The sequence below is a fragment of the Phalaenopsis equestris genome, unplaced genomic scaffold, assembly GCF_001263595.1.
Source record: "Phalaenopsis equestris unplaced genomic scaffold, ASM126359v1 Scaffold232740, whole genome shotgun sequence".
NCBI lineage: Eukaryota > Viridiplantae > Streptophyta > Magnoliopsida > Asparagales > Orchidaceae > Phalaenopsis > Phalaenopsis equestris.
The window spans coordinates 101,352-112,188 of NW_018250702.1; the positions used below are offsets into that span (position 1 = coordinate 101,352).

Here is a 10,837-nt window from a genome sequence, read left to right on the forward strand (position 1 = left end):
TACCTTCTTCATTAGTTACTCCAAAATCGTAGCCACCATGAATATTTCTGAAATCTTCTACCACTCTACCGACATGTCCATTTAAATCTCCTCCAATAAAAATTCTTTCTTCAAGAGGTATCATTTGTATTAAGTCTTCTAAGTCATTCCAAAATTTATCTTTAGACTCTGTATCTAAACCTACTTGAGGAGCATAAACACTTATAATATTAAAAATCTTAGTATCAATGATAATCTTAAGCGCTATAATTCTATCACCAATTCTATTAATTTTTACAACATTATCTTTCAAACTCTTATCTATAATTACACCTACACCATTTCTAGTGCGACTCTTACCAGAATACCAAAGTTTAAAACCTAAATTATAAATCTCCTTAGCCTTTTCTCCCACCCACTTAGTTTCTTGAATACATAAGATATTAATTTTCATATGAATCATAATATCAACTAATTTCATTAATTTACCATTGAGAGTATTCCATTAATTTACCATTGAGAGTATTGAGCAAAGGCTGATAATTCCATTAAATTATCAGCCTTTGCTTAGAACATGAAAAATGGTACTCTATGACAATAACAAAATGGACCAAAAACTTGCAGAGCTTCAATGTGTGCATTCTAGATTTTTTTAAAAAAAAAAACACTTTTATGGATAAGAAGATAAATTTGAGCAAACTTCGTTCAAATATTGCATTCAAAATACAATTTAAGTCCCATTTAAATCTTTTGGGTGTTAAATCTAAAATAAGATGCAAATATTATAAATGGATTCAAGTGGATTTAGCATTAATAGTACTAAACACATTTTTGGATTTAATAATATTTGATTTGAAAAATCTGAATTTATAGGATTAATTCCTATATGTTAAATCATGGGTGTGGCTAAACTCTTCCTAAAAGTGAAAATTTATTGAAATTGAAGGACTACTAGATTAAAGCATAAAATTTCACCGCTTTGATATTCACTCGGTTCGAGAATCGAAGAGGTAGGGACACTGGGAATGCTGGGAACGAACCTCTAGATTGTGTTGACGATGAGATTGCTTCGCTTAGGGGACTATCTCACCACTCACTTCGACATGCTTAGTTTCGAGATGCTTCGCATAGGGCGGCTCAACGACCTTACCGTGTACAAAAAGTGTCATGATCAGGCATGGGGCTTGAAATTAACCAATGTAGGAACAGACGGTCAGGCATTGAAATTAAGTTTTATCTTATTCTAATTCTATTACTAACAGTTTAACATCAAATATTAATTGAAAGAACCACTAAGATAGCATTTTAATTTACAAATAAAATCTCATCTCACCGATTGCTGATTTCTTCTTCCGTAAACATTTTTTTTTCTAGTATTCATCTTATTTAAAGGCTTAAAACCTAAAAAAAGATTAAAACATAATAAGCTATCTATGATAACAAAGTAGAGAAATCACACTTCTAATCTATGAAAAAGAAATCAATATGCATAGTTGTCTTTCATATTTAATTATAGAAATTAATACATGTATTTATGACATTTACTCAATGAAAAATAATCTAAAAATTTATATGCATTTACTTTAACTTTACTTTTCAAAGTTTATTCTTTAACATTTCTTTTATTTTATGCATTTAACTTTCACATCTGCCTCAAGAGCACCATCAAATATAACCTGATAGACTCTTGACCGATATTATCCCATCTGCACAGCGGTTTGTGATTTAAATTACACGATTTTAAAGTGGAAATGTCCATCTTCACTCTTGATCGATCTCTCCTATCGATATAGCGGTTAGTTATCTAAATTATGCAATTTTTTGTGGTGTTAGATGTCCTTTGCTCTCTCGTCGACACAATAGTTAGAGATTTAAGTTTCACAATTATTTGAGATGATTGAAAACACATTTACTTGTGCAAGTACATTGGTGTACTCAATAAACACCATAAGAGGGGGAACTCTTCTTAATATATACATACAAGCATTTGTATATATACTAATTTCACTCTTGATAGCATCCATTGCTTTTTTATGTGATACTCAGCATTTATCTACTCACAAATAAATGCATATTTACTGTATGCAGCTCTTATGGTAGAATTGTTAATATGCATGCTTCTAAAAGTCATGATATAATATATGCAACTTTACTTTAGTATAAATATTATGCAATAACCTAATATATGCACTTTTACTTCAACTATAATTTACAGTCTTTCAATAATCTAATAGCTTTTCAAGAAAATTATTATGCATCTATTTAATATGCATATTTTCCTATCTAACAATATGAAAAATATGCTATAATCTAAATCTCACTGAAATAAAACATGAATGAAATCAAACATACATTTAGAAATAATGAAAATTACTGATATTTTTAAATATAATTATTCACCTTATAAATTGATCCCTTCAAACTCTTTAACTTTCTGTCTTAAAGTAGATTCCTGATATTAATTTATAAAATAGTGCTTACTACATATAACCTCAATCATATTTAAACATTACTTGAGCTTAAATAATAAAATCCTAACTGTATGATTTGTCCAACTATCCTTGCTTTAAAATTCAAATTCATTTCTACTTCTTTCTGACTTAAATTAGAACAAATATATATCAATACTTATTCATTAATAACTTAATTGACATTAAATTAATTTTTTAAATAAACACTTACTTTATGAATGCCGTAAACTTTCTTCTTCCTTTCACCAAAATTTGATCACAGTCATGCTTCTAATTTCTGTTTTAATTAACATAAAATTTTTGTTAACATTCAATTATAATTCCATTTAATAAATAAAAAAATCTTACTAAAACAAACCCTATTATGTCTTATAACTTTCGACACAGTTTGACCTCCACTGTGCGCAGACTCATGAGCCGCCCACTTCTTCCTTTTCTTTTCTTTCTCGATCGAACCCGCAACAATTAATCTGATTGCTTTTTCCCACACGGATGTGCTCGAACATGCTACTGCCCGTGCCCTGTTCGCAAGGCTTCTGGCGCTCGCTCCTCTCGCTTGACAACATCTCTTTTTGCTTCGTACAAATTCAATTCCTTCAACTCGATCAATCATTTCTTTGGCTTCAACTCTTGCAAGCACTATGGTTAGGGTTTTTTCATCACTACTTCCTCTTCTACTCACTCGCGCCTCTGACTCTTGGACGGTACTGTCTCTTCTTTCTCACTCACTTCTCTCGTTTGGTTCATTATTTGTTTTCTTCGAGTGGGGACGCTCGATTCCTTAAAAGCAAACCGTGGAGACGATTGCTTTCCCAACAAATTGACATAAACTCGATAAAATTTATTTTCTTATATTTCATTTTATTTTATTTATTTTTAATTAAATATTTATCTTATACAATTATTAAAATTTGTCGTTCTTATAAAATTTTATTTTTGAAATTTTTTAACTTCACAAAAACTAAGCATTATGTAGATTAAACATGAATTATGCATGAATCTTTAAGAATGTTAATTCTTATTAATGGTTTTTTTGGGCGGCTGTAAAAGGAGCGTGCTGTATTCCTTTCGTATGATTTTAAGGATTTCACGTGTTTGACATGAATATTTATAAATTGAATGTAAAATAGGAATGAATTTAGAAATCATTCCTTTGTTCATTTTCAATGGATTTAAAATTTGATAGATTTGTTTGAATTTCAAATACATAGCTTTATATAAAGTGTTGGCCGCCATCGCTTGTTGCCTGTCGCCATTTGTCGCCTCCGACCAACCCTGTATGCCGCCTTTTACCATCACTGCTGTTGGTCACAACATCTGGCTATCGCCGTCCCCGGTCATTACCGGTCACCACCTTCGTCCAATGCTGCTGTCGGTGGCTACCTCTGGCCACCACCACCTCCAGTTGGTCATCATCGTGTTCGATCGCCTCCTTCGGCCACCACCGTCATTGGTTGCAGCCGATCGTTGCCACCACCGACCACTATTAGTTGCCACCTTCTTCAACCGCCACAGTCAAGCGTCGTCGTCGTTGCCATCGAGAACCACATTATGCCACCCATGTAGTGCCCGACCACAGCCACCGACCACCTATGTTACTGTTGCCGACACTATAATTTATTGAAAACCTCTCATATTTAGAAATACGATATTTTTATTTCACTTCAAACCAAATAATAAAAATAAAGTCGTTCGTTTTTTTTACAGTGAACCAATCAACTCTAAAATATTTCAAATACAATGCATGAATCTTATATTGCTTTCATTTTACATTACATTTCTTTTTTGTCGACCAAACAACCCATAAGTGCTAACCAAAGTAGATATGATAAATGCAATAGAGATATTCCGAGGCATATTAGCTTCTACATTATCTCTTATGACTTCTTCCTCTTGGTTATTCATAATTTTGAAATAAACTAAAATAATCTAATTAGACTCAGTTAAAAATTTAATTTATATTATTTATAACTTAATTAAATCATCTTGATAGTTCATTCATTAAGATTCCTATTTTTTAATCTGATCTTCAGGTTTGACACCACTTTTGTCACGACCAAGTTAGGACTTGGAATTAATCAAGGTGGAAACAGATGGTTAGATGGTGAAATTAAATTTTTTATTACTTTAATTATATCACAAACAGTTAAATTTGAAAAGGCCATTAAAGAAAATATTTTATTTAAAAAATAATAGTTTATCTCGTTCAACCGTTTGCTCTTGCATTGGTTAATTCTAAGCCCCGGGTCTGGTCGTGATATAAAATTTTGAGCTGCTTTGATATAGGGCTTCAATGGCTATTGAGAATTGCTCGAGAATGCTGGCGAAGTACTGAAGACTGATTGAGAATGTTGTGGCTTTGACGAGGACTTCTAAAACAAACGATCACTTAAGTTCCCATTTGCCACTCCCGCTCGATGCCTTGTTGAGCGATGTCGAGCCGTCCTTGGTAGAGTCAAACTCAAGTAAGTCTCTAATAAGTGTTAAGTCTCTAATAAGTTTTTAGTTGTGTCGGATACATCTCAACCCGTGTCAAACACGTGTTATTGCCTTACACATGTCCAACATGGGTACGACACCCATTCTGAGGTGTCGGTGCTTCACAGTGGCTTCCCCTCATAAATTGACTTGAGTTTGGCTCTCGCTATCAGCATTTTACTGAAATAAGCTATGTGTGTTGACATTGCATGAGGACTGAACCTAACCCATAATCTGAGTTATCCTCCTATATAATAATTGTTGGATGAAATTAGGTACCTCCAACACTAGTTCAATCGTCATGAACTTATTTAACTTTTTCAGAAGTTTGGGTCGCAATTTCCTTTTATTGAAAGTTATCATTCTTCAATTACTCCGTCAATGGCCACACTATCTAAGTGCAACCTTTCACGAATTTCATGCAATATCCTGTAAGTCCCAGAAATCTTCTCAATTTTCATTGTCTTAGGTAGTGGCCACTCCAATGTAGCTGTCACCTTTGATGGATTTGTCAAAACCCCAAGCACCTTCAACACCTTCAAAGTCAACGAAGTCTTTCAAGAAACAACAGGATAATATCTCAAATTTCTCCCTATAATTCATAACAATCTCTTCCTGTACCAATACAAAAAATTGCTTGTGTAATCAGTCTTTGAATTATTCTCATACTATGATTGGTTGACGTTGTTCTTTCCATTGATATCAACATAGAGCCTTAGTGGAGCACAAGGCGGATGGTGTCGTAGGTGTCTGTCTAACACAATCATTGATGGTAGTTGATAAGGTGATGGTTGTCGACTGCAATTATGGTGACTGCAGTTGATGGTGGTTATTATTTTTGAAACAACTCAAATAATTCAAAATTCATTTTTAGTGATTTTAAAGAAACATAATTTGATTTTAAAAAAATAGTAAATAATTACACTAAAAACAAGACTGACCCCAAATGGGCTCTAGGCTTATTTGATTTGTTTGTTCGCTCAACTTTTGGAACTAAACTTTATTTATTTTTACTTTCCCTTGTCTTATTTTTTAAAGCTTATAGTCTTTATGTTTTAGGTTATTAACCTAAAAAAAATCTAGCCAATATTCCTATCGATATTTAGAGACTTGTGAGGGACAGCGTAATAATTTGGGTAGCAAGTTTTTCCAATTGAATTTTGAAGATTAAGATGTTGCTAAATGACAATATTTTGTTACCTATATGTAAGAACAAAAGTCATGAACAAGATTGTGCTAGAGGAGAGTAATGGAAAAAGAATGTGAAAATTACATTAATTTTTTATGATTGTTTTTGCTGACGTACTAATAGTTTCTGACATGAAAATAATGTGCTAAAAAATTATTGAAAAAGTATAAAAAATAGAAAAATTATTTTAATTTAACTTTTTTTGCATTGAGAAGGTAGTACCCCAATAATTAATTTGGGTGCACGATAACATAGAAAGTTATGTCAAATGTATGTTGAAATTATTAAAAATATTTATGATGGAGTAGTGATTAGTATTTGTAATTATGTAGTGATCAAGGTGTTTTCAATTATCGTAGAATTACATCAATGATTAGCATCAAGTTCATATCTTTTTGTATTGGTTATGGAGATGCTTATAAGTGATATTTAAAGTATGGTGCTTTATGTTTGCTTTTTGCAAATGACGGATCTGAGTGATGAGACATATGTTGAAATAAATAGAATGTTTGCAATAATAGAGAATATTTGGAAGATAGAAGGTTTAGAATTAGTTAATTAAAACTATACATCATATGCAATTTTTTATGTTCATATTCATAATGATTAATTAATATTATTAGAAGATAAATTGATGCATATATTTGACATTTTTAAGCATAATTGATCTATTATGTATACCAAAAAAAGGATATAGATAAGAATTTGGCTTCTAAATTTGAGTATCAATAATCAAAATGTAGAAGTGCAGTGCAAAGTGATAATAGGATACCATGAAAAGTTGCTAGTTTTATAAATTTTTATAAATTTACAATTATGCTATTAATATTGTATGGAATAAAGTTTTATGTTGATATTAATACTGATTAATTAATATTATTAGAAGATAACTTAATGCATATATTTGACATTTTTAAGCATAATTGATCAATTATATATACATACAAAATGGATATAGCTAAAGCCTCATAATTGATCAATTATATATACATACAAAATGGATATAGATAAGGCTTTAGCTTCTAAATCGGAGACTTAATAATCAAAATGGAGAAGTGCGTCAGAGTTCTATGTGATAAGAGGATACCATGAAAATTTTCCAGTTTTGTAAATTTTTATAAATCTACAATTATGCTACTAATATTGTATGGAATAGAGTGCTCAGCAGTTAAAAGTTTGTTGATAGCTAAGTCGAATATATTTGTAATAAGAATGCTAAGACTGAAGCGTGCTAAAATTTGAAAGTATAAATTAAGTAATGATAATATTGGACTAATGAGTAGAGTGAAATCTATTGAAGATGTGTTAGTTTAAAATTAAATTAGATAAAATGTCTCTGTTAGATTAGTATAGAAAAGTGGTGTTAGGAGATTAAAAAGAAAAAATGTAGACCCAAGGTTACGTTAATAGAAGTTGTTCGAAATGATTTGTGATCGGAATGTTTAACTTCCAAGCAACTCTCAATAGAACAAATGAAAATTGGGGATTCAAAAATTGACCCCAGGTGGTTTGGAAAGCTAATAATGATTGTGATGAACTTAGCAGGTTCATACAGCCCATTGAGTCCAACTGTAAACTTATTAAGGGAAAGTGCATCGTTTAAAATTTACTGTATTCCTTCTTAGGCTTGTGGAATGTTTTGTTTATTTTATTTTATTTATTTATTTATTTTGAACCTGCATTTCTAATTTTGTTTTATTTGAACTCAAACATGGTTATTGGATAATAGGGCAATTACGGCCTTTTTAAGCTGCATTCTTTATGGATTTGCAGTAAATATGCATGTATCCTTGTGGCGTGTGTGAAGTAGATACATTGGTAGGATGAATGCCAATTCACTTACTAATTTGGTTGTTTGTACAGGCAAAAAAGGCAGAAGAAAGAGAAGAGATTAACCGTGAAATAGCTGCATTGAACAAACTGACAGATGAGTTGGATGAACGCCTTATATCTCTCAACAGCCAGGACTTGAAACATTCTACTAAAGTTGGTTCTTTTCTGATCCCCATATCTTTGGAAGGATCCTCACATTTTTTATTAAGACTATGAATCGTATGCTTTTTCTTAATATTATATTTGTTCTTATTTTATCTGAACATAGCATTTTCCCATCTTATAGATGCACTTGATTGTCATCCTACTGATGTAGTTCTCCTGTTCTGCTCTTTTTTGTACCCTCTTTCCTTCATTTTTCATTATTTATGCGCACTTGCTAATAATTCTTTATTTCCTGCTTGACCATTATTTGCATGTTTCACTTGCTTTCCTAGACCTATTTTTTGTCAATAGTCATGTTTGCTATTTTGATTTCAATAATTGTTCTTCAATGTAATGTTTATCTTTTGGATAATTTCCCCCCTTCTAGTCTTTCCTGTTCATTTTTTTTGTACTCCTACAAGCTTTCTCACCCTCTTGGAGAAGGGGTTGTTTCTCGTACAAGAATGTTTTGTGATGAATGAATGGATAAAAATATTTTTTTGGAAGATTTACAGACATACCACTCAATTCTTATGTATATACATAATGGAACAAATAAACTTCAATTTTTACGTATATGCCACCTTACCTATGCGTGAAAAGGCACATTTCAATTTTTAAAAGTTAAAATACATAAGAATTTCGGTGTTAGATGTTTAAATACATACGAATTGGGCTATTACTTCTACATGAATATTTAGTAATGAACGGATGGAAAAAAATAATTTTTTGGAAGATTTACATTCATACCACTCAATTCTCTTGAAAAGACATTTCACTTTTTAAAAGTTAATTTAATGATATTTTTTATGGGATATGAAAGATTTGGGTGGTATAGATGCAAAGTTTAGGTGTTAGACGTTTAAATACATAAGAATTGGGTGGTATGTATGCAAATTTTGGAAAAAAAAAAGGTGTAGACATGTAAATATATAAAAATTGTGTATCTTCGTGATATTTTGCTATCCTACAATTTTGTGGCTGAAATTTTTGGCATTGCGACAGGAATTTTTTTGAACATATTGTCAATTCACATGGATATTTGGAAGTGCTTTCTTTATATGTCTAAATGATGTGAGCTTATTTCTTTGTATGCTTGATTACTCTTACTGCTGTCTATGAGTTTTAGTTATTTTGTAGCAGTGTTTTTGTTACTAGAGATTAAATTTAAACAGTTTTGTTCTTATCATGCCATTGTGCTTTTAAGTTAAACTCAATCACTGATATAGGGTTACTGGTTTTGTTTTTTTTTTCTTTTTTTTTCTTTTTCTTTCATGACTTGGGACCAAGTGTTTTTATTCTTAGTCTTTTACTTGGTTCTTCTCCTTTTCCACCTGCAGGCAATTTCTGTGGTCACATATTCAATATTTGTAAATTGGTTTGTTGAATTTTTTTTTTTTTTTTTTTTTTTTTTTTTTTTTGTGTTCTACACACGTTTGGCTTTGAATGCCCTTAATTTTGGTTTGTTTCAATCTATCTTGTAGAAACAATCTGATGATATGTTTGACTCATATTCTAAAATCATGGGAGAATTGCATTTTGAACCAAGAGCTCGTCCTTCAGATAGAACAAAGACTCCAGAAGAAATAGCTCAAGAAGAAAAAGAAGCTCTGGAAAAGTTAGAGGTGTTTTAACATTATGTCTTTGATACTATTTAACAATGTCAATGCTATTTGTCATTTGACATATTTGGTAAGTATTTTTTATCTTATGATTTTTTCTTCAAATTTTCTCAGGAGGAGCGCCTGAACAGGATGGAAGCTATTGATGAAGATGAGGGCTATGATGATACTGAAGATGAAGTCAAGCCATCATCCAGATTGGATAGATATGTTTCTGGTGATGATCTTGGAGACTCCTTTTCCACAATTAAGAATGGTGTAAATGAAAAAGGTTGGGTTGATGCTATATTTGAAAGGGAAGAAAATGAGGAACATGAAGAAGAAGATTGTTCATCTTCAGAGGGTTCAGAAAATAATGAAGATGATCAAGAAGGAACTGATGATGATAATGCCAGTGATGGATGTGGGGCTAAGGGAGTAGAGTATGCTGATATGTCTGCAATTCATGTTTGGCAACAAAGTGATGCTGATGATGATATAGGCGTTGAAGAAGGACAGGAACCTGATGAGAAAGAGATGACTAAAGCAAACATTGATGTTCTGAGAGCTGATTCTGTTATTTGTCATAAGATAGAGGTTAATGACAAATGTGCTCAGGCCCAGGAAGGGCTTCCTTATGTTATTGAAGCACCAAAAACTTTGACAGAAATTTGTTCCTTGTTGGACAATCGTTCTGATGTTGAAGTAGTTGAGATCATAAGACGGATTCGTGCATACAACTCAATCAGTCTTGGAGCTGAGAATAGAAGGAAAATGCAAGTAAGTTGTGTCACGTATTTAATGATGTATCCTTAAAGAGAGTTTTTCACGTTTGAGTTGCTTGATGCACCTTAACTAGTATTTACCTTATTTTACAGGTGTTTTACGGTGTTCTTATAAGTTATTTTGCAGCCTTATCTACTCAAAAACCTTTAAATGTCAAGATAATTAATTCTCTTGTGAAACCTCTGATTGAGACGGGAACAGAAGTTCCATATTTTGCGTCTGTTTGTGCTAGAGAACGATTAATACGAATACGTGCACAATTTTCTGATGATGTCAAGATCCCAGGTTCAGATATGTATTTTGTAGTAGTTATTTAAGCTGTTTTTCACGATTGCATATATATATATATACATATA

General features: G+C 31.7%; 1 protein-coding gene across 4 annotated transcripts in view; it reads left to right on the top strand.

Annotated features, from left to right (window-relative positions):
• Nucleotides 1–10,837, top strand: part of LOC110038382 (nucleolar protein 14) — a 41,537-nt gene that overhangs the window by 27,346 nt on the left and 3,354 nt on the right. For all 4 annotated transcript variants that reach the window (XM_020743204.1, XM_020743203.1, XM_020743202.1 and 1 more), the window contains 4 exons: nucleotides 7,981–8,103; nucleotides 9,579–9,719; nucleotides 9,831–10,475; nucleotides 10,574–10,766. In XM_020743204.1, coding sequence (XP_020598863.1) covers nucleotides 7,981–8,103; nucleotides 9,579–9,719; nucleotides 9,831–10,475; nucleotides 10,574–10,766 — 1,102 coding nt within the window. The remainder of the gene's footprint in view (nucleotides 1–7,980; nucleotides 8,104–9,578; nucleotides 9,720–9,830; nucleotides 10,476–10,573; nucleotides 10,767–10,837) is intronic.